The sequence below is a fragment of the Oncorhynchus mykiss genome, chromosome 18 (assembly GCF_057628025.1).
Source record: "Oncorhynchus mykiss isolate SJ-2025 chromosome 18, ASM5762802v1, whole genome shotgun sequence".
Taxonomy (NCBI): Eukaryota; Metazoa; Chordata; class Actinopteri; order Salmoniformes; family Salmonidae; genus Oncorhynchus; species Oncorhynchus mykiss.
Window position 1 is genome coordinate 42,822,802 of NC_143039.1, and position 25,185 is coordinate 42,847,986.

Genomic DNA, 25,185 nt, shown 5'->3' on the forward strand with positions numbered 1-25,185 from the left:
CTAAGGGAAATCATCCCTAAGTGAGGTCTGCCGTCCAAATGAACAGCTCTCATTTTGTAAATAGTGTTATTTCGAACATATCTGAAAGTTTGCAGATTGACCTGTAAATACATTGTGGTTATCATCCATCCAGTGGTGATCTCATAGAGAGAGCCAACCAAACACTGAAAATTAAATTGATTAAAACCTGTTAAGTCTACCCTCTCCTTTTTCGAACATTCTGTTAAAAATCGCGCAACATTTCAGCGTCCTGCTACTCATGCCAGGAATATAGTATATGCATATGATATGATTAGTATGTGTGGATAGAAAACACTCTGAAGTTTCTAAAACTGGTTAAATCACGACTGTGACTATAACAGTGTGTGTTTCATCGAAAAGTGCAAGAAAAACTGGTAACTGAAAACTGAAAAATATATCCATGCGCCACTTGCATGTATTGTTTAAGGGGCACCAAAATTAATAGGGCCAAGGATGCAATTCCTACAGCTTCCACACGATGTAGCCAAACACGTCATTTTCATTGACAAAAATCCTTTGTGTCATGACAAATAGATCCTTCATTCCATCCAGCCTACAGCAATCGATTTTGGAAGAGAGAAAAATGGACATTGTTTTCTTGAGTAGCTGCTATTGAATACAGATCGCCCAGTGATCAATTTGATCGCTTATTAACGTTTACAAATACCTAAAGTTGGGTTACAAAAGTAGGTTGAAGTGTTTTGTCAAAGAATATAGGCAACTTATATAATTTTAAAAAATGACGTTGCGTTTTGGAAGAGAGCTTTTTTCCTGAACCAGACAGGCTATACAAATGGATATTTTGGGCATACATGGACGGATTTAATCGGGAAAAATACCCAATTGTGATGTTTATGGAACATATAGGAGTGCCAACAAAGAATATCATCAAAGGTAATGAATGTTTTATATTTTATTTCTGCGTTTTTGTGTAGCGCCAGCTACGCTAATTCTTTTGTTTACGTCCCCTTCAGGTATATTGGGGTGTTGCATGCTATCAGATAATAGCTTCTCATGCTTTCGCCAAAAAGCATTTTAAAAATCTGACTTGTTGGCTAGATTCACAACGAGTGTAGCTTTAATTCAATACCCTGTATGTGTGTTTTAATGAACGTTTGAGTTTTAACGAGTACATTTAGCATTTAGCGTAGCGCATTTGCATTTCCAGGTGCCTACTTGAGACGTCTGCGTCTCAAGTAGGATCAACAGGTTAATGAAGCTTCCAGTTGAGGAATTGTGAGGCGTCGGTTTCTCAAACTAGACACTAATGTCATTGTCCTCTTGGTCAGTTTTGCACCGAGGCCTCCCACTCCTTTTTCTATTCTGGTTCGAGACAGTTCGCGCTGTTCTGTGAAGGGAGTTGTACACAGCGTTTTACGATATCTTCAGTTTCTTGCCAATTTCTCACATGGAATAACCTTCATTTTCTCAGAACAAGAACATAATGATGAGTTTCAGAATAATGTTATTTGTTTCTGGCCATTTTGAGCCAGTAATCAAACCCACAAATGCTGATGCTCCAGATACTCAACTATTCAGACCCATTGTATTGCTTCTTTAAATCAGAACAGCAGTTTTCAGCTGTGCTAACATAATTGCAAAAGGGTTTTTTCTAATGATCAATTAGCCTTTTAAAATGATCAAATTGGATTAGCTAACATGACGTGCCATTGGAACACAGGAGTGATGTTGCTGATAATGGGCCTCCGTATGCCTATGTAGACATTCCATAAAAATCTGCCGTTTCCAGCTACAATAGTCATACAATAGTCATTTATAACATTAATGTTTACACTGATGTTATTTTCAATGGACAAAAAATGTTTTTCTTTAAAACAAGGACATTTCTAAGTGACCCCAAACTTTTGAACAGTAGTGTACATAAGTATTTGAACCCTTTGTTGTGAGACTCAAAATTGAACTCTGGTGCATCCTGTTTCCATTGATCATTGTTGAGATGTTTCTACAACTTGTGGTAAACACCTGTGGTAAATTCAATTGATTGGACATGATTTGAAAAGGCACACACCTGTCTATATAAAAAGGTCCCAAAGTTGATAGTGCATGTCAGAACAAAAACCAAGTCAGGAGGTCAAAGGAATTTTCCGTAGAGCTCCGAGACAGGATTGTTTCTAGGCACAGATCTGGGGAAGGGTACCAAAACATTTCTGCAGCATTGAAGGTCCCCAAGAACACAGTGGCCTCCATCATTCTTAACTGGAAAAGTTTGGAAGCACCAAGACTCTTCCTAGAAATGGTCGCCCGGCAAAACTGAGCAATCGGGGTAGAAGGGCATTGGTCAAGTCTCTGACCTTGAAATAAGATTCTCTGGTCTGATGAAACCAAGATTGAACTCTATGGCCTGAATGCCAAGCTTCAAGTCTGGAGGAAACCTGGCACCATCCCACCAGAGAAGGAGGGTGGTGGCAGCATCCATGTGGCGGGGATGTTTTTCAATAGCAGGGACTGGGAGACTAGTCAGGATCGAAGGTAAGATGAACAGAGCAAAGTACAGAGAGATCCTTGTTGAAAACCTGATCCAGAGTGCTCAGGAACTCAGACTGGGGCAAAGGTTCACCTTCCAACAGGAAAACGACCCTAAGCACACAGCCAAGACAACGCAGGAGTGGCTTCGGGACAAGTCTCTGAATGCCCTTGAATGACCCAGCAAGAGCCCGAACTTGAACCCCATCAAACATCTCTGGAGAGACCTGAAAATAAATGTGCAGCGACGCTCCCCAACCAACCTGACAGAGAGAGAGGATATGCAGAGAACAATGGGAGAAATTCCGTAATACAGGTGTGCCAAGCTTGCAGTCAGTAGAAAGCCCTTTTTAGTGTCCTAAGTTTTCATAACTGACCTTAATTGCCTACCATCTGTAAGCTGTTAGTGTCTTAACAACCGTTCCACAGGTGCATGTTCATTAATTGTTTATGGAACAAGCATGGGAAACAGTGTTTAAACCCTTTACAATGAAGATCTGTGAAGTTATTTAGATTTTTACGAATTATCTTTGAAAGACAGGGTCCTGAAAAGGGGACGTTTCTTTTTTTTCTGAGTTTATATCTCAATTGCAAAAGGTACTGTTCTTGGCTTGATAAAAACAAAATGTTGGGCAGTATTTTGTTGAGAAAACATAAGGAACATTATTTTTTGAATACAGAGGTTCAATCCAGTGTTCCTTATGGCTATTAGCTGGACCAAAATGTTTCCATTTGGGATAGTGATATCCGCACATACTATATGTCCTCTTCAGGTTGGGATGAGGAGCAGAGCAGCACAGATGGTCTCCCTGACTGCCCCTAAGAAGTCAGCAACATACTTCCGTGGACGCTAACACTATCTGCGGGGACGTTTTGTGCCTCTTGCCACGGATAAGAAGTACCAGCTCAACCTACCTCAGTACCACAATACTGACTGTGTGTACCAGCTGCAGTGGTGCCGAGTGATATACAGTAGTGGAAAAAAACACTACTCATCGTGAAATGTGATTAAAGTAACACTCCCATTTACGCTTTTACCCTCCACTAAACCACTGGTGCCAACTGTTTAGAAAGGGCTGGGTAAGTACACTTGGCTTTGAGAGGTTATCAACATCAGTGGATCTATTATGAATTTGGTGAGATGTTTACAATGGCAAGATAAAGTATGTGAACCCATTGCAATTAACAGGATTTCTGTATAAACTGATCATAAAATTGATCTGATCTTCATCTAAGTCACAACAATAGACAAACATAGTCTGCTTAAACTAATAACACACAAATTATTATATGCTTTCATGTCTTCATTGAACACACCGTGGGAGCGTTACTTTACTCACAGTGCAGGGTTGGAAAAGTATGTGAAACCTTGGATTTAATAACTGGTTGACCCTCCTTTGGCAGCAATAACCTCAACCAAACATTTTCTGTAGTGGCGGATCAGATCTGCACAACGGTCAGGAGGAATTTTGGACCATTCCTCTTTACAAAACTGTTTCAATTCAGCAATATTCTTGGGATGTCTGGTGTGAACAGCTCTCTTGAGGTCATGCCCCAGCATCTAATCGGTTTGAGGTCAGGACTCAAAGCTTCAATTGGCGGACAGATAGCCTATCATTCTCCTGCAAAATGTCTTGATAAATTAATTCCCAAGTTTTTCCTGTCGATGACAGCAAGCTGTCCAGCCCTGAGGCAGCAAACCAGCCCAAACCATGATCCTCCCTCCACCATAGTTTACAGTTGGGATGAGGTTTTGACATTGGTGTGCTTTGCTTTTTTTCCCTCAACACAGTGTTGTGTGTTCCTTTCAAACAACTCAACTGTAGTTTCATCTGTACACAGAATATTTTGCCAGTGGCACTGTGGAACATCCAGGTGTACGTTTGCAAACTTCCGATGGAAGAAGCCACTGCTGTCCTCCTGTGAACACTTGAGTGGGTTGAGTCACTGATGTGATCTTCCCGTCTGGTTTGGCGCGCGCGCCCGCCCCCCCCCCCCCCCCCCCCCCCCCCCCCTTGGGTTGTGCCGTGGCGGAGATCTTTGTGGGCTATACTCGGCCTTGTCTCAGGATGGTAAGTTGGTGGTTGAAGATATCCTCTAGTGGTGTAGGGGGCTGTGCTTTGGCAAAGTGGGTGGGGTTATATCCTTCCTGTTTGGCCCTGGGTGTCATCGGATGAGGCCACAGTGTCTCCTGACCCCTCCTGTCTCAGCCTCCAGTATTTATGCTGCAGTAGTTTATGTGTCGGGGGGCTAGGGTCAGTTTGTTATATCTGGAGTACTTCTCCTGTCCTATCCGGTGTCCTGTGTGAATTTAAGTATGCTCCCTCTAATTCTCTCTTTCTTTCTTTCTTTCTTTCTTTCTCTCTGAGGACCTGAGCCCTAGGACCATGCCTCAGGACTACCTGACATGATGACTCCTTGCTGTCCCCAGTCCACCTGGCCGTGCTGCTGCTCCAGTTTCAACTGTTCTGCCTGTGATTATTATTATTTGACCATGCTGGTCATTTATGAACATTTGAACATCTTGGCCATGTTCTGTTATAATCTCCACCCGGCACAGCCAGAAGAGGACTGGCCCCTCCACATAGCTTGGTTCCTCTCTAGGTTTCTTCCTAGGTTTTGGCCTTTCTAGGGAGTTTTTCCTAGCCACTGTGCTTCTACACCGGCATTGCTTGCTGTTTGGGGTTTTAGGCTGGGTTTCTGTACAGCACTTTGAGATATCAGCTGATGTACAAAGGGCTATATAAATTTAATTTGATCAGCATTCTTGTTTAGTGTTTTACGTATCACAGACTTGTCAGAGATGTTAGCGTGTTCCAGAGATTTTGATTTCTTCAGCTGACACTCTAGGATTCTTCTTGACCTCAGTGAGCATTCTGCACTGTGCTCCTGCAGTTATCTTTGCAGGATAGCCACTCCTAGGGAGAGTAGCAACAGTGCTGAACGTTTTCCATTTTATAGACAATTTGTCTTACTGTGCGCTGATGAACATAAAGGCCTTTTCCAACTTTATGTAAGTAATCAATTCTTAATCTTAGGTCTTCTGAGATCTCTTTTGTTCGAGGCATGGATCACATCAGGCAATGCTTCTTGTGAATAGCAAACCCAAATTTTGTGAGTGTTTTTTGTAGGGCAAGGCAGTTCTAACCAACATCTCCAATCTCATCTCATTGATTGGACTCCAGGTTAGCGGACTCCTGATTCCAATTAGCTTTTGGAGAAGTCATTAGCCTAGGGGTTCAATATAGACTAAATAAAATAAAATACAGTAATGTGTGTGTTATTACATTTAAAACACACTGTTTGTCTGTTTGTGTGACTTAGATGAAGATCAGATCAAATTTGATGACCAATGTATACAGAAATCCAGGCAATTCCAAAGGGTTCAAATACTTTCCAGCCCATGTATTTTGGAATCTTCAAAGTAGCCACCCTTTGTCTTGACAGCTTTGCACACTCTTGGCATTCTCTTAACCAGCTTCACCTGGAATGCTTTTCCAACAGTCTTGAATGAGTTGCCACATATGTAGAGCACTTGTTGGCTGCTTTTCCTTCACTCTGCGGTCCAACTCATCCCAAACCATTTCAATTGGGTTGAGGTCGGGTGATTGTGGAGGCCAGGTCATCTGATGCAGCAATCCATCACTATCCTTGGTCAAATAGCCCTTACACAGCCCGGAGGTGTGTTTTGGGTCATTGTCCTGTTGAAAAACAAATGACAGTGGGACTAAGCACAAACAAGATGGATGGTGTATCTTAGCAGAATACTGTGGTAGCCATGCTGGATAAGTGTACCTTGAATTCCAAATAAATCACAGCAAAGCACCCCCACACCATCACACTCCTCCATGCTTAACAGTGGGAACCACACATAAGGAGATCATCTGTTCACCTGCTTTGCGTCAGACATTGACACGGAGGTTAGAACCAAAAATGTCAAATTTTGACTTGACCAAATTACAGATTTCCACCAGTCTAATGCCAAATGTTTGTGTTTCTGGCCCAAATGATTCTCTTCTTCTTATTGGTGTCCTTTGTTTCTTTGCAGAAATTCCACCATGAAGGCCTGATTCACTCAGTCTCCTCTGAACAGTTGATGTTGAGATGCGTATATTACTTGAACTCTGAAGCATTTATTTGGGCTGCAATTTCTGAGGCTGGTAACTCTCTGCAGCAGAGGTAACTCTGGGTCTTCTTTTCCTGTGGCGGTCCTCATGAGAGCCAGTTTCATCATAGCCCTTGATGGTTTTTGTGACTGCACTTGAAGAAACCTTCAAAGTTCTTGAAACTTTCCTGATTGACTGACCTTCATGTCTTAAAGTAATTATGGACTGTCATTTCTGCTTATTTGAGCTGTTCTTGCCATAATATGAACTTGGTCTTTTACCATATAGGGCTATCTTCTGTATACCACCCCTATCTTGTCACAACACAACGGATTGTCTCAAACGCATTAAGAAGGAAAGAAATTTAAACTAACAAGGCACATCTGTTAATTGAAATGCATTCCAGGTGACTACCTCATGAAGCTGCTTGAGAGAATGACAAGAGTGTGTAAAGCTGATATCAAGGCAAAGGATGGCCACTTTGAAGAATCTCAAAATCAACTGTTTGATGACACGTCTCAACATCAACTGTTCAGAGGCGGCTGTGTGAATCAGGCCTTCATGGTTGAATTGCTGCAACGAAACCCCTACTAAAAGACACCAATAAGAAGAATAGACTTGCTTGGGCCAAGAAAGCAATGGACATTAGACCAGTGGAAATTTGTCCAAATATAAGCTTTTTGGTTCTAACCGCCGTGTCTTTGTGAGACGCAGTGCAGGTGAACGGATGATCTCCGCATGTGTGGTTCCCACCGTGAAGCATGGAGGAGTGTGATGGTGTGGGGGTGCTTTGCTGGTGACAGTCTGATTTATTTGGAATTCAAGGTACACTTAACCAGCATGGCTACCAAAGCATTCTGCAGCGATACGCCATCCCATCTTGTTTGCACTTAGTGGGACTATAATTTGTTTTTCAACAGGACAATGACCCAACACACCTCCAGGCTGTGTAAGGGCTATTTGATCAAGGAGAGTGATGGAGTGCTGCATCAGATGACCTGGCCTCCACAATCACCCGACCTCAACCCAATTGAGATAGTTTGGGATGAGTTGGACCACAGTGATGGAAAAGCAGCCAACAAGTGCTCAGCATATGTGGGAACTCCCTCAAGACTGTTGGAAAACCATTTCAGGTGAAGCTTGTTGAGAGAATGCCAAGCTGTCATCAAATCAAAGGGTGGCTACTTGAAACAGTGTCTGGGACCGTACCATAGACAGGGGTCTTCCCAGGTAGGATGACGATGATGAGCTGCAGGCCAGCGTAGGTGTTCTTCAGGTGCCTGAACATGGGCTCCACACTGTCTGATCCCTGGGCGTATTTACAGAAACATGGCTGGCCCTGGATGGGCATCCCAGCATCCTTAGAGATCTTACGCAGCTGGTCTGTGAAACCCCTGGAGAGACAGAGGGAAGAAGAGAGAGGATGAGAAGGAGCGAGAGAGATAGAGAGGACGAGGAGACCCAAAGAGACGATATGGACGGACACACAGACGAAGCGTGGCAGAAACCAACCCAAATAAATCATAATGTAAAAATATATAAAATGCAACATGTAAAGTGTTGGTCCCATGTTTCATGTACATGAAATAGATGATCCCTGACATTTTCCATAAGCACAAAAAAGCTTATTTCTCTTAAATGTTGTGCACAAATGTATTTCTTCCTCGCCAAGATAATCCATTCACTTGACAGGTGTGGCACATCAAGAAGCTGATTAAAACAGGCCACTCTAAAATGTGCAATTTTGTCAAACACAACGTCACAGATGTCTCAAGTCCTGAGGGAGTGTGTAATTGGCATGCTGGACTGCAGGAATGTACACCAAAGTTGTTGCCAGAAAATTGAATGTTCATTTATCTACCATAAGCTGCCTCCAATGATGTTTTAGAGAATTTGGCAGTACGTCTAACCAGCCTCACAACCGCAGACCACCTGTAAACACGCAAGTCCAGGACCTCCACATCCAGCTTCTTCCCCTGCTGGATCGTCTGAGACCAGCCACCCAGACAGCTGATGAAACTGTGGGTTTGCGCAACCAAAATTCTCTGCGAAGCTTATCTGAGTGCTGGTATGGGCAGCCATAGGCTACGGACAACGAACACAATGGCATTCTATTGTTAGCAATTTGAATGCAGAGATACCGTGATGTAATCCTGAGGCCCATTGTCGTGCCATTCATCCGCCACCATCACGTCACCTCAGCATGAGGTGACGTGTACGACAGCGTGTTCCAGTTCCCGCCAATATCCAGCAACTCCTCACAGCCATTGAAGAGTGGGACAACCTTCCACAGGCCACAATCAACAGCCTGATCAACTCTATGCGAAATATGTGTCGCGCAGCATGAGGCAAATGGTGGTCACACCAGATACTGACTGGTATTCTGATCCACACCCCTATCTTTTTACAAGGTATTTGTTACCAACAAATGCATATCTGTGTTCCCAGTCATGTGAAATCCATAGATTAGGGCCCAATTTATTTATTTCAATTGACTGATTTCCTTATATGAACTATATGTAACTCAGTAAAATCGTTACATGTTGCGTATATACACTTTTGTTCAGTATAAATATTTTTATGAATATTATGTTATTGCATTGTGCTGAGTTGAAACTGTTGAAACAGAGACCTCTCTGTCGGTGTGTGTTTATGATGTACAAGTATATGTATGCATGTATGAGACAGACAGCACTCACTTGAGGATCTCCTCGCGACACTGCCTCTGCGTGGCGAAGCAGGCGATTGCCCACATCTTGATCTCCACCCCAGTGTGGAACTGTTTGCCCCTCATGTCCCACACGCCGTGGCTGGGTGTGGCCACCGTGCGGTTCTGCAAAGACACCACAGGGTTCACCTGCTGGGGCTGCCACACACACACAGAAGGGGGAGAGTATCATTTAATCTATCTAAAAAAAAAACTGTCATGCCATTTGTCATAGCCTTCACACAAGAAAAGTATAAATTATTATTTTCACAGAGAAAAACAGAGGTGGGTGAAATGGTGGTAGAGGTTGACAGTTCGTCAAAAGCGACAAAAGTGAAAGAGCCTGGGGCAAGAAAGAGAGATGGTGAAGCTAAATCACAGACATGCACAGAGACATCCAGATGAAGGATGATTTAAAGGGTAGATACCATGAAGTGTTCCGAGCTCGCCCTGCCGCCGTACTGCAGCCCGGGGGCTGGCAGCACACGGCCCGTCACCTGCGCCATCTCGTCACGCACGCGGAACTGGAACTCCTGGACGAACGGGTCCACCTCATAGTTCGCACTCCGCACCTGGACACAGAGAGGGGAATGATAGAGGAGGAGGATATAGGGAGGGGTAGTAGCAAAACAGGAAATCATTAGTTTGGTGGTGGATGAGACAGTACACCATACTCACCAGCCTGCTGATCTCCTCCTGTCTGTCTGGGGCAGAGCGGGCCGTGGCTTTGATCATGGTGGACGTCTGGTTATCAGTGAGTTTTTTAATACAACGCTGGCCAGCTACTATGTTGCACACCTGCAAGGAGACATAGAATGTGAGTTAAAGTAATTTAATACAGTAGAGAGCCGTATTGGTACAGCTTTATGCTTAGGGCCCGGAGTTATCCTGAGCAGATGATCTGACCAGGAAAGACAATCATTCAGGGCTCTACAAAGAGCCAATACTATTATTGGTACTCACCTCCAGGGGCAGATAGGTGTGTTTCTGCTCCTGCCCCACCTGGAGGCAGGGGAGGTGGGTGTACTTCAGCTGCAGGCTGTACTTCTCTCTGAAGTACTGGGCCACCGTGCGCTCCACTGTCTGACCATTCTCCAGCTGCAGGGGGAACCTGGGGGTTCAGAGAGGAGAAACATGGAGTTTTGTCTAGTTTCCATGTTCAACTCTTAGGGGTGGTTTCTCTGGACACAGGTTAAGCGAAGTCCTTGACCAAAAAGCATATTGAATGGAGATTCTCCATTAACCTTGCTTTTTAGACCAGGACTAGACTTAATCCATCACGACTGGTCTGTCGACGTAATCGTCCGATGTGGCTTCAACAGGCTTTTCCGTTGCGATGTCAAGGCAAGACCCATCCACTAGCCCCGGCCCGCTAGCTTTCTGAATGCCGTTGTTTGCCGTTCGCCTAGCGTAATAGCAACTACCGAACGGCTCCCAGACGCACCCATTGCTGCTCATTGGACCCTATGATCACTCGGCGACACAGCTGATGTACTGCGTTAGTGAATAGTCCAGCAGGCCTCTGTTTATCTGTCGGCCCCAGCCTCGAACTCAGGTCCTGTGCGTACCTAACTGACCCTCTCTGCTCATTCATCGCCATTTACCCGTTGTCTTCGCGATCCTGATCAACACCCATGACTGCTTTATGCCTCTCTCTAATGTCAATATGCCTTGTCTACTGCTGTCTCGGTTAGTACTTATTGTTTTATTTAACTGTAGAGCCCAAAGTCCCGCTCAACATGCCTTAGATAGCTCTTTTGTCCCACCCCCCACACATGTTGAGACCTCACCTGGCGCCTCCAGAGATGCAATCTCTCTCATCGTCACTCAATGCCTAGATTTACCTCCACTGTACACACATCCTACCATACCATTGTCTGTACATTATGCCCTGAATCTATTCTACCATGCTCAGAAATCTGATCCAGCGCACTAGACGACCAGTTCTTATAGCCTTTAGCCATACCCATATTTTACTCCTCCTCTGGTGATGTAGAGGTGAATCCAGGCCCTGTAGCCCTCAGTACCACACCTATTTCCCAGGTGCTCTCATTTGTTGACTTCTGAAACCGTAAAAGCCTTGGTTTCATGCATGTTAACATCAGAAGCCTCCTCCCTAAGTTTGTTTTATTCACTGCTTTAGCACACTCCGCCAACCCTGATGTCCTATCCGTGTCTGAATCCTGGCTTAGGAAGACCACCAACAATTCTGAAATTTCCCTCACCAACGACAACATCCGTCAAGATAGAACTGCCAAAGGGGGCGGAGTTGCAATCTACTGCAGAGATAGCCTGCAGAGTTCTGTTGTTCTACCCAGGTCTGTACCCAAACAATTCGAGCTTCTACTTTTAAAAATCCATCTCTCTACAAATAAGTCTCTCACTGTTGCCGCTTGTTAAAGACACCCAGCTGTGGACTGGACACCATATGTGAATTAATTGCCCCCCATTTATCTTCAGAGTTCGTGCTGTTAGGTGACCTAAACTGGGATATGCTTAACACCCCGGCCGTCCTACAATCTAAGCTAGATGCCCTCAATCTCACACAAATTATCAAGGAACCTACCAGGTACAACCCTAAATCCGTAAACACGGGCACCCTCAGAGATATTATCCTGACCAACTTGCCTTCTAAATACATCTCTGCCATCTTCAACCAGGACCTCAGCGATCACTGCCTCATTGCCTGCGTCCGTAATGGGCCCACGGTCAAACGAACACCCCTCATCACTGTCAAACGCCCCCTAAAACACAGGCCTATCTAATCGACCTGGTACAGGTATCCTGGAAGGATACTGACCTCATCCCATCAGTGTTTATTCTTTAAAAGTGCTTTCCTCCCCATCTTAAATAAGCATGCCCCATTCAAAAAATGTAGAACTAAGAACAGATATAGCCCTTGGTTTACTCCACTGTCCTTGACCAGCACAAAAACATCTTGTGGCGTACTGCATTAGCATCGAAAAAGCCCCCGCGATATGCAACTTTTCAGGGAAGTTAGGAACCAATATACACAGTCAGTTTGAAAAAGCTAGCCTTTGCTTTCCTAACAGAAATTTGCATCCTGTAGCACAAATTCCAAAAGGTTTTGGGAAACTAAAGTCCATGGAGAATAAGAACACCTCCTCCCAGCTGCCCACTGCACCGAGGCTAGGAAACACTGTCACCACCGATAAAATCTACGATAATCAAACATTTCAATAAGCATTTTTCTACGGGTGGCATTGCTTTCCACCTGGCTGCCGCTAACCCGGCCAACAGCTTTGCAACACCCGCGGCAACTTGCCCAAGCCCCCCCGCTTCTCCTTCACCTAAATCCAGATAGCTGATGTTCTGAAAGAGCTGCAAAATCTGGACCCCTACAAATCAGCTGGGCTCTCTTTTTTTTTTTTTATTATCCGCCATAATTGTTGCAACCCCTATTACTAGCCTGTTCAACCCCTCTTTCATATCATCTGAGATCCCTAAAGATTGGAAAGCTGCCTCGGTCATCCCCCTCTTCAAAGGGGGAGACACTAGACCCAAACTGTTATTGACCTATATCGATCCTGCCCTGCCTTTCTAAAATCTTCGAAATCCAAGTTAAACAGATCACCGACCATTTCGAATCCCATCGTACCTTCTCCACTATGTAATCTGGTTTCTGAGCTGGTCATGGGTGCACCTCAGCCACGCTCAAGGTCCTAAACGATATCATAAACGCCATCAATAAAAGAGTACTGTGCAGCCGTCTTCATCGACCTGGCCAAGGCATTCGACTCTGTCAGTCACCACATTCTTATCGGCAGACTCAATAGCCTTGGTTTCTCAAATGACTTCCTCGCCTGGTTCACCAACTACTTCTCAGATAGAGTTCAGTGTGCCAAATCGGAGGGCCTGTTTCCGGACCTCTGGCAGTATCTATTGGGGTGCCACAGGGTTCAAATCTCAGGCAGACTTTCTTCTCTGTATATATATCAATGATGTCGCTCTTGCTGCTGGTGATTCTCTGATCCACTTCTATGCAGACAACACCATTCTGTATACATCTGGCCCTTCTTTGGACATTGTGTTAACTAACCTCCGAGCAAGCTTCAATGCTATACAACACTCCTTCTGTGGCCTCCGCCAATGACTGGAACGAATTGCAAAAGTCACTGAAGCTGTAGACTTATCTCCCTCACTAACTTTAAGCTTCAGCTGTCAGAGCAGCTGACTGATCACTGCAGCTGTACACAGTCAATCTAACTACCTCATCCCCATATCGTTATTTATTTTTGCTCTTTTGCACCCCAGTATTTCTACTTGCACATCATCATCATCATCATCATAATCATCATCTGCACATCTATCACTCCAGTGTTTAATTGCTAAATTGTAATTACTACGCTACTATGGCCTATTTATTGCCTTACCTCCCTAATCTTACTACATTTGCACACACTGCACATTGATTTTTATATTGTGTTATTGACTGTACGTTTGTTTATCCCACATGTAACTCTGTGTTGTTGTTTTTGTCACACTGCTTTGCTTTATCTTGGCCAGGTCACAGTTGTAAATGAGAACTTGTTCTCAACTGGCCTACCTGGTTAAATAAATAAAGGTGAAACAAACAAATAAACAGAAACATTCTGTATCCAGGAAGCTGCCCATTAGTCAAATTTAGAGGCAATTCAAGGCTTCGGTTCAGGCTGTGTCAGAGTTAACCTACATTGTAATATTTGAAATGTTATCCAGAGCAACTTACAGGAGCAATCAGGGTTAAGTGCCTTGCTTAAGAGCATATTGACAGATTTTTCACCTAGTCAGCTTGGGGATTTGGTTACTGGGCCAACGTTCTTAACTTCTGGTCTGCCTGCCGCCAAACTACACATATCCCTGTCTCTCTGTGTATAGGTACTCACGTCTGGTGGCTGGCAGGGCGGCGGGTCACGTTACACACTCTGTACTTCCTCCGCATCGTCCCGCAGTGGGTCACTTCCACCTTCAGACCTGGACACAGCAAAGGAAGGAGGAGGTGCATATGTTTGAGAAGAACTATTAATTGAAAATTAATTATGGCCCTAATCTATGTATTTTACATAACTGGGCAGGGGTGCAGTCCCGCTCCCAAGTGGGTGTGCCTATGCCCTCCCAAGCCCACCCATGGCTGCGCCCCTGCCCGGTTATGTGAAATCCATAGATCAGGGTCTAATGAATTTATTTCAATTGTTGAGCTTATATTTTTGTTCAGTATAAAACGATTCAACAACACAGAAAGGAGTGAATGAACTATCACAATACCAATATCCCTACAACCAAAACAAATGACAAAAACATTAGTCCTGGAATTCAATAGTGATGCAAGGAGTCTAGCAGTGTGTTCCATTAAAGTGTTAGTTAGCATTCTTGTTCCTGGCGTGGTGGTGGTGACGTCACTCTGCATACCTTTGATCTCTTTGGTGAACTTGACCCTGTGGGAGTCGGTGAGGGGCCGGGGCTGCTCGTCTATGTTGTGGATGTCCAGGACCTCGCACATGAACTGGATCACCGGCTGGGCCTTGTAGAAAGCCGTGGCCGATACTACAGAGGAGAAGTGGTCAAATTAAAATAAGGTACTTGAATGCGGCTTAGGATCCATGTTATGATAGTCAACAACCAAATTCAAAGAGCAAGAGTTGGAATATGTAAATTAAAAATTTAAAAAAATCAGGAACTTCGAATGTAGCTAAGGATCAAATTCTGAGTATAAGTGTGAGGGATAGGCTGTATTCTATATAATTTGGACCAATCAAAGACATGACTGACTAAACAAAATGCAACTAAACACAGACATCAGAGACTGACTGAGATGCTACAACATTGTCATCCAGACAACGTGGAAAGAAACAAGTCCCTGCCACCAGTGAAGAATACGTTATTATTGTCGATGTTCCTGACAGTCAAGGGAAAAGGCCCTCACCGTCAATGTTGAGCATCATCTTCCACATGGCGGGCCGCACCGACTGGTGGAAGCCGAACCACACCTCCCTACCCCCGCCCAGGGGATGATCGTAACCCTCTGGTGCGGAGAAGAAGGAGCGCCCCACTGGGGTGTACCTGGGGAGAAGAGGGGGTCACCTTTCACAGCCAGAAAATGTATTGAATTACTCAACTCATGTTTTATTCAAGACATAGCTTCATTAGGTTGTATATCTTTTCTAAAAGAATCAATACTATAAACTACTACTATTCTGAACTATGAGTGTTGATAAATACACACAACCAACAGAACATCTGGAAAAACACAGCAAAGAGCTTCTGACAGCAGTTCTATAGTACATGAACACTCCTAGGCCCATACAGACGGAACCCCACTAATCTACCGACGGAAACGCACAGGGTGGCTAAAAACCGACCTCCATCTTCTGTTAGCTTGCTACCCATGGCTCGGCTAGCTGTCTGAATCGCCGTGACCCCAACCAACCTCACTACTCACTGGACCCTTATGATAACTCGGTTAAGCATGCCTCTCCTTAATGTCAATATGCCTTGTCCATTGCTGTTCTGGTTAGTGTTTATTGGCTTATTTCCCTGTAGAGCCTCTAGCCCTGCTCATTATACCTTATCCAACCATTCAGTTCCAGCACCCACACATGCGATGACATCACCTGGTTTTAATGATGTTTCTAGAGACAATATCTCTCTCATCATCACTCAATGCCTAGGTTTACCTCCACTGTGTTCACATCCTACCATACCTTTGTCTGTACATTATACCTTGAAGCTATTTTATCGCCCCCAGAAACCTCCTTTTACTCTCTGTTCCGGACAATCTAGACGACCAATTCTCATAGCTTTTAGCCGTACACTTTTCCTACTCTGTTCCTCTGGTGATGTAGAGGTTAATCCAGGCCCTACAGTGCCTAGCACCACTCCTATTCCCCAGGTGCTCTCATTTGTTGACTTCTGTAACCGTAAAAGCCTTGGCTTCATGCATGTTAACATTAGAAGCCTCCTCCCCAAGTTTGTTTTATTCACAGCTTTAGCACCCTCCGCCAACCCTGATGTCTTAGCCATGTCTGAATCCTGGCTTAGGAAGACCACCAATAACTCTGAAATTTCCATCCCGAACTATAACATTTGCCGACAAGATAGAACTGCCAAAGGGGACGGTGTTGCAATCTACTGCAGAGATAGCCTGCAGAGTTCTGTCCTACTATCCAGGTCTGTACCCAAACAATTTGAACTTCTAATTTTAAAAATCCACCTCTCTAAAAACAAGCCTCTCACCATTGCCGCTTGCTATAGACCACCCTTAGCCCCCAGCTGTGCTCTGGATACCATATGTGAAAAGATGGCCCCCCATCTATCTTCAGAGCTCGTGCTGCTAGGCGACCTAAACTGTGACATGCTTAACACCCCGGCCGTCCTACAATCTCAGCTTGATGCCCTCAATCTCACACAAATTATCAATGAACCTACCAGGTACAACCCCAAAGCCGTAAACACGGGCACCCTCATATATATCATCCTAACCAACTTGCCCTCTAAATACACCTCTGCTGTTTTCAACCAAGATCTCAGCAATCACTGCCTCATTGCCTGCATCCGTAATGGGTCAGCGGTCAAACGACCTCCACTCATCACTGTCAAGCGCTCCCTGAAACACTGTGAAATGCAACTTTTCAGGGAAGTTAGAAACCAACATACACAGGCAGTTAGAAAAGCCAAGGCTAGCTTTTTCAAGCAGAAATTTGCTTCCTGCAACACAAACTCAAAAAAGTCCTGGGACATTGTGAAGTCCATGGAAAATAAGAACACCTCCTCCCAGCTGCCTACTGCACTGAGGATAGGAAACTTTGTCACCACCGATAAATCCACTATAATTGAGAATTTCAATAAGCAACTCACCCAAGCCTTCCCCATTTCTCCTTCTCCCAAATCCAGTCAGCTGATGTTCTGAAAGAGCTGCAAAATCTGGACCCTCACAAATCAGCCGTGCTAGACAATCGGGACCCCTTCTTTCTAAAATTATCTGCCGAAATTGTTGCAACCCCTATTACTAGCCTGTTCAACCTCTCTTTCGTGTCGCCTTAGATTCCCAAAGATTGGAAAGCAGCTGTGGTCATCCCCCTCTTCACAGGGGGAGACACTCTAGACCCAAACTGCTACAGACCTATATCAATCCTACCCTGCCTTTCTAAGGTCTTCGAAAGCCAAGGTCCTAAACGATATCTTAACCATCAATAAGAAACAATACTGTGCAGCCGTATTCATTGACCTGGCCAAGGCTTTAGACTCTGTGAATCACCACATCGGCAGACTCGATAGCCTTGGTTTCTCAAATGATTGCCTCGCCTGGTTCACCAACTACTTCTCTGATAGAGTTCAGTGGGTCAAATCGGAGGGCCTGTTGTCCAGGCCTCTGGCAGTCTCTATGGGGGTGCCACAGGGTTCAATTATTGGGCCGACTCTCTTCTCTGTATACATCAATGATGTCTTTCTTGCTGCTGGTGAGTCTCTGGTCCACCGCTATGCAGAAAACACTATTCTGTATACCTCTGGCCCTTCGTTGAACACTGTTAACAACCCTCCAGATGAGCTTCAATGCCATACAACTCTCCTTCCGTGGCCTTCAACTGCTCTTAAATGCAAGTAAAACTAAATGCATGCTCTTCAACCGATCGCTGCCTGCGCCTGCCCGCTCGTCCAGCATCACTACTCTGGACGGTTCTGACTTAGAATATGTGGACAACTACAAATACCTAGGTTTCTGGTTAGACTGTAAACTCTCCTTCCAGAATCCAAAGTTAAATCTAGAATTGGCTTCCTATTTCACAAAAAAGCATCCTTCACTCATGCTGCCAAACATGCCCTCGTAAAACTGACCATCTTACCGATCCTCGACTTCGGTGATGTCATTTACAAAATAGCCTCCAACAGCCTACTCAACAAATTGGATGCAGTCAATCACAGTGCCATCCGTTTTGTAACCAAAGCCCCATATACAGTGCCTTGCGAAAGTATTCGGCCCCCTTGAACTTTGTGACCTTTTGCCACATTTCAGGCTTCAAACATAAAGATATAAAACTGTATTTTTTTGTGAAGAATCAACAATAAGTGGGACACAATCATGAAGTGGAACGACATTTATTGGATATTTCAAACTTTTCTAACAAATAAAAAACTGAAAAATTGGGCGTGCAAAATTATTCAGCCCCCTTAAGTTAATACTTTGTAGCGCCACCTTTTGCTGCGATTACAGCTGTAAGTCGCTTGGGGTATGTCTCTATCAGTTTTGCACATCGAGAGACTGAATTTTTTTCCCATTCCGCCTTGCAAAACAGCTCGAGCTCAGTGAGGTTGGATGGAGAGCATTTGTGAACAGCAGTTTTCAGTTCTTTCCACAGATTCTCGATTGGATTCAGGTCTGGACTTTGACTTGGCCATTCTAACACCTGGATATGTTTATTTTTGAACCATTCCATTGTGGATTTTGCTTTATGTTTTGGATCATTGTCTTGTTGGAAGACAAATCTCCGTCCCAGTCTCAGGTCTTTTGCAGACTCCATCAGGTTTTCTTCCAGAATGGTCCTGTATTTGGCTCCATCCATCTTCCCATCAATTTTAACCATCTTCCCTGTCCCTGCTGAAGAAAAGCAGGCCCAAACCATGATGCTGCCACCACCATGTTTGACAGTGGGGATGGTGTGTTCAGCTGTGTTGCTTTTACGCCAAACATAACGTTTTGCATTGTTGCCAAAAAGTTCAATTTTGGTTTCATCTGACCAGAGCACCTTCTTCCACATGTTTGGTGTGTCTCCCAGGTGGCTTGTGGCAAACTTTAAACGACACTTTTTATGGATATCTTTAAGAAATGGCTTTCTTCTTGCCACTCTTCCATAAAGGCCAGATTTGTGCAATATACGACTGATTGTTGTCCTATGGACAGAGTCTCCCACCTCAGCTGTAGATCTCTGCAGTTCATCCAGAGTGATCATGGGCCTCTTGGCTGCATCTCTGATCAGTCTTCTCCTTGTATGAGCTGAAAGTTTAGAGGGACGGCCAGGTCTTGGTAGATTTGCAGTGGTCTGATACTCCTTCCATTTCAATATTATCGCTTGCTCAGTGCTCCTTGGGATGTTTAAAGCTTGGGAAATATTTTTGTATCCAAATCCGGCTTTAAACTTCTTCACAACAGTATCTCGGACCTGCCTGGTGTGTTCCTTGTTCTTCATGATGCTCTCTGCGCTTTTAACGGACCTCTGAGACGATCACAGTGCAGGTGCATTTATACGGAGACTTGATTACACACAGGTGGATTGTATTTATCATCATTAGTCATTTAGGTCAACATTGGATCATTCAGAGATCCTCACTGAACTTCTGGAGAGAGTTTGCTGCACTGAAAGTAAAGGGGCTGAATAATTTTGCACGCCCAATTTTTCAGTTTTTGATTTGTTAAAAAAGTTTGAAATATCCAATAAATGTCGTTCCACTTCATGATTGTGTCCCACTTGTTGTTTATTCTTCACAAAAAAATACAGTTTTATATCTTTATGTTTGAAGCCTGAAATGTGGCAAAAGGTCGCAAAGTTCAAGGGGGCCGAATACTTTCGCAAGGCACTGTACTACCCACCACTGCGACCTGTACGTTCTCGTTGGCTGGCCCTCGCTTCATACTCATCGCCAAACCCACTGGCTCCAGGTCATCTGCAAGACCCTGCTAGGTAAAGTCCCACCTTATCTCTGCTCGCTGGTCACCATAGCTGCACCCATAGCACGCGTTCCAGCAGGTATATCTCACTGGTCACCCCCAAAGCCAATTCCTCCTTTGGCCGCCTCTCCTTCCAGTTCTCTGCTGCCAATGACTGGAACGAACTACAAAAATCTCTGAAACTGGAAACACATCTCCCTCACTAGCTTTAAGCACCAGCTGTCAGAGCAGCTCACAGATCACTGCATCTAGCCCATCTATAAATAGCCCAAACAACTACCTTTTCCCCTACTGTATTTATTTATTTTGCTCCTTTGCACGTCAGTATTTCTACTTTGCACACTCATCTACTGTCAAATCTACCATTCCAGTGTTTCAATTGCTATATTGTATTTACTTCGCCACCATGGCCTTTTTTTGCCTCATTTGCTCACATTGTATATAGACTGTATTATTGACTATATGTTTGTTTATTCCATGTGTAACTCTGTGTTGTTGTTTGTGTCAAACTGCTTTGCTTTATCTTCGCTAGGTCTTCGCAGTTATAAATGAGAACTTGTTCTCAACTTGCCTACCTAAAATAAATAAAGTGAAAACTGTAATGACTCACTTCATGGAGGGCAGGTGTCGCAGCACCACGTCCACAGCGTGTACAGGGTTGGTGCTGATGGGCTTGTCCAGCTCCAAGGGCTCAGGCATGGTGCGCCCTGTCAGGACCTCATGCAGCATGTGCCAGCTGACTAGCGACACAAACCTGATGGACACTTTGAAGGGGCGATCCTTACCCCCCTCCCCTGGCAGGGTGACGTCCAGATCCACCTGAGAAGAATATAGATAGCTTGAACTTCTATGGCAACTCAATGAATCACCAGAACACCCATCTGACATTCAATATGGTAAATGACACTACAAATGTTATTGTGTGTGTATGTGTGCGCGCGCATCTCACCCCTGCTGTGGCGACTGGTAGGGGGTTGGCTGTGTAGAGACTCCTCTTCCCATCGTAGACTGGCCTTCGGTCCCCAAAGATGGTCACCTTGAAGTGCTTCACCATGGAGTCCACCACCTCCCTATAGGGGCACCAGAGAGACAAATATATCGACACTCCAGCACTGATCCATAATGTAAAGTGATGCCGAGTACAGTTTATGTGATCAAATGAAAGCTCTGCAGCCAGTTTGTGTTGTTTTGAGAATGTTCATGCAGACACATACGAGTTTGTGTGTCTGATCCAGCGCAGCTTGCTTACCTGTTGACGCGACGCGGGCACTTCTCGGGATTGATGTCTACTTCATAGAGGTAGACGTCCATCTTGGGGATATCCACCTGGAAGCAGTTGGCCAGCAGCTTGATGGGCTTCCCCATGGTGCCAAAGCCAGGCCGCCGTGGCACTGAGAACAGGGCCTGGGCCCCAACATCTCCTAGAGAGAGGAGGGTGAACGTAAGAGCGAGTGAGAATTCTCCTGACTAACACAAACTTTGTTGGAGAGATTAGTATGGGTGTGCCAGCCACACTACACCCATACTCTACCACAGCCTCGTCGAAAACTACTCCGGTAATCATGACGTCACAAAACCACACACACTACCCACACTTACAACTCAGATGAGCCGCACACTAACTACTCTGACACACACACACAAAAAACATGACACTAGCGCAGTTGGCGAATGATTCGTTCTTTTTGAACTACTCTTTCTACTGACTCGAGAGAGTCATGGTTTGTATTTCTGAGTAACTTGTTAATTGTAGTCATTCGTTTGACCTGCTGGCCACAATGAATTCTACAACAGGATTAGCACGCGCTCCTCCGGTGACTCAGGAGAGGTGATCCGACCAAGAAATGCTTGTCATATGTGCACAGGCAAAATATACTGAACAAAAATATAAAAACGCAACATGCAAGGTTATCTTCTTTACAGAAATGTTTGGCAATCTACTAGGATCGGTGGAATACATGTTGGCTTATAGAGCAAAACCTATTCTGACTTATAGAGCAAAACCTATTCTGGGTGCCAGAGTAAAAGTATTGTAGGGAATACTCAGTAGGGTCTGTAGAATGTACACAAAACAAAAATATAAACGCAACATGTAAAGTGTTGGTCCCATGTTTCATAAGCTGAAATAATAAGACCCCAGAAATGTTCCATATGCACAAAAAGCTTATTTCTCTCATTTGTTTACATCCCCAGCCTCTCAACTGCAGACCACATGTAACCACACCAGCCTAAGACCTCCACATCTGGCTTCTTCACCTGCGGGCTCGTCTGAGACCAACCAATATCCAGCAACCTGACAGCTGATTAAACTGTGGGTTTTCCCAACTGAAGAATTTCTACACAAACTGTCCTAAACTCAGGGAAGCTCATCTAAATGCTCGTCGTTCGCACCAGGGTCTTGACCAGACTGCAATTTGGCAGCATACCCGACTTTAGTGGGCAAATGCTCACCTTCGATGGCCACTGGCAGGCTGAAGAAGTGTGCTCTTCACAGATCAATCCCGGTTTCAACTGTACCGGGCAGATGGCAGACAGCGTGTGTGGCGTCGTGTGAGAGTGCAGTTTGCCGATGTCAACATTGTGAACAGAGAGCCCCACGGTGGCGGTGGGGTTATGGTATGGGCAGGCATAAGCTACGGACAACGAATACAATTGCATTTTATCAATGGCAATTTGAATGTACAGAGATACCATGACGAGATCCTGAGGCCCATTGGCGTGCCATTCATCCGCCGCCATCACCTCATGTTTCAGCATAATAATGCACGGCCCCATGTCACAAGGATCTGTACACAATCCCTGGAAGCTGAAAATATCCTAGTTCTTCCATGGCCTGCATACTCACCAGACGTCACCCATTGAGCATGTTTGGGATGCTCTGGATCGACATGGACGACAGCGTGTTACAGTTCCCGCCAATATCCAGCAACTTCGCACGCTGCATGAGGCAAATGGTGGTCACACCAGATATTAACTTGTTTTCTGATCCACGCCCCTACCTTTTTATTTTAAGGTATCTCTGACCAACAGATGCATATCCGTATTCCAAGTCATGTGAAATCCATAGACGAGGGCCTAATGAATTTTTTTCAGTAGACTGATTTATTTATATGAACTGTAACTCAGTGAAATTGTTGCATGTTGCATGATAATTGATCGCATTGTGCAATATTTAATTATGGAATTTTATGATGGACACAGCTTTGTAGAACCAAAACATACATAGTTTCTGCTCAACTAACTAGACAACAAATTGTTTGGGGTTCGGCTATTCAATTTATATTGTGCTCATCACCCTCATGGCAGTCAAGCAATGCATTCTGCCAACAGTCGTTCACAATCTAGTCCGGTTGTGGCCACAACTAGACCTAGCTTCAAATGTAACAATAAATCATCGTATTTGTATGTCTAGCAATCAACAAATGTACACTGTAACGTGGTTTTGTAGAGTCAGATTGTACTATCTGTGATGCCGTGTCCCCAGTGTCTATCACTCGCTCCCATGTGTGTCATTGCCATGCCAACAGCACCCATGTGGCTGCCACTTCTCCATGGCAACACAGACCATCCTGACAAGAGGAAAAACAGACACACATACCGACCTAATCAAGGGTCCAGCTCAAAAGAAGATGGTGTAATCATGAGTTGGACAATGCATGGTTTTGCCAGCCAGGAACACAATTAGCCTACCCACTCAAACATCAACTCATACACTGACTGCACTACTAAACAACTAGCTAGATACTGAACCTAAACCTAACAAGAAACAACTGAGTGTACAAGAGTGGGTGGCAATGGTGGTGTGGATGGCTAACTAACTGCCTCTTCTTCTTTCTCATCCTCTTCCATTTACAGTTAGGCTGCAAGTCTACCCACACAGAGCTCTGGATCATGGGCTTTCTTGGCTTACACACACAGAACCTATACGATAAACACCATGTGAAAGCTCTAGGCCTATACAACATGGATCATCAAAGTGAGTCTGCCAGTGTTCAGCCAGGTACAGGCACTCAGCAGCTGTACATCTATGGCTCCTCTCTCGAGGCACGTTAACACACATGGGTCATTTGGTGGGTGCAAAATGTATCCAAATATTGTAATTCCCCTAAAATACAGTACAAAAAAAAAAAAGTGGATGTAGGGAACTTTACTTGGCATTTATCTCCCAGGCCTCATTTAAGACACCAAATACAGATTAAGATTTGATATCAAATCAAACTGGCATGAAATCAGAAAACATGACAATCCAACAGACTGTGTCGAATGAGTGCTAAGAAAGCAGACATCACAAATCATATCATCCATCTCCAATCATGGTTTCAATGTTTTGACAGCTCAAAACTATGCCAACAAATATTTGTCTCACAAAGCAGCTGCCCCTAGCTGATAGTTAATTGACTTTGTGGCTTTCATGCAGAATTGATTGATAATTAAGCGAGCCCACAGTGAGTTGGATCCCGAATGGCGCAGCGGTCTAAGGCACTGCATTTCAGTGCTAGAGATGTTACTACAGACCCTGGTTCGATCCTGGGCTGTATCACAACCGGCCATGATCGGGAGTCCCATGCTGGGAATACAGAGTTCCATGCAACAACATCCGGGTTAGGGGAGGGTTGTAAAACAAATAACATTTGTTCTTAACTGACTTGCCTAGTTAAATAAAGGTAAGAAAAAAGCACTATTCAATAACTTTGACACCAGCTGGTGTGGAAGGCAGGCAGGCAACTCCCAAACAGCCAGCCAGCCTCTCATGGGCTTGAGATAATTAGACACACCTGACGGGCTTGCCACCTGCTTATGACAGCCGGCGGCAAACCTAATTTAGGCGTAAAAGAAAAGCTTGAAACTAGATACTGTCGGGGGGAGATTCTCTTCTGTTCAACCAATCCAGTACATGTGGAGGAGTTACGATGGAGTGTCGCCTTGTTAACGTCCTAAAGCGGAAGTCACGTCACAGACTCTCTTTCCATTTCCCCTGAAAACCACAACATCCGGTTGTTGGGGACTCGGCAGAGGCAACCAACCAGCAAACAACTCCGTTCCACCAGCATGCAGTATGGGGGGAAAAAATAATCAAATGGTCGTAACATTTTACGAGGAAATGCTAGCAGGCAGAATTTTAAGAATATGAAAAATGAGAAAATATTTTATAGCACAAATAATATTGACATTGTTAACAGCATGAAAAAATATGATTACTATCAATC

At 44.5% G+C, this 25,185-nt stretch overlaps 1 protein-coding gene across 1 annotated transcript in view; it reads right to left on the minus strand.

Annotated features, from left to right (window-relative positions):
- Positions 1 to 25,185, minus strand: part of ago3b (argonaute RISC catalytic component 3b) — a 47,257-nt gene that overhangs the window by 18,524 nt on the left and 3,548 nt on the right. The window contains exons 2-12 of the mRNA XM_021571761.3: positions 21,228 to 21,399; positions 20,928 to 21,048; positions 20,589 to 20,797; positions 15,242 to 15,378; positions 14,728 to 14,862; positions 14,205 to 14,292; positions 10,282 to 10,429; positions 9,997 to 10,116; positions 9,747 to 9,890; positions 9,311 to 9,477; positions 7,821 to 8,005 (exon numbers count right to left, since the gene is read on the minus strand). Coding sequence (XP_021427436.2) covers positions 7,821 to 8,005; positions 9,311 to 9,477; positions 9,747 to 9,890; positions 9,997 to 10,116; positions 10,282 to 10,429; positions 14,205 to 14,292; positions 14,728 to 14,862; positions 15,242 to 15,378; positions 20,589 to 20,797; positions 20,928 to 21,048; positions 21,228 to 21,399 — 1,626 coding nt within the window. The remainder of the gene's footprint in view (positions 1 to 7,820; positions 8,006 to 9,310; positions 9,478 to 9,746; positions 9,891 to 9,996; positions 10,117 to 10,281; positions 10,430 to 14,204; positions 14,293 to 14,727; positions 14,863 to 15,241; positions 15,379 to 20,588; positions 20,798 to 20,927; positions 21,049 to 21,227; positions 21,400 to 25,185) is intronic.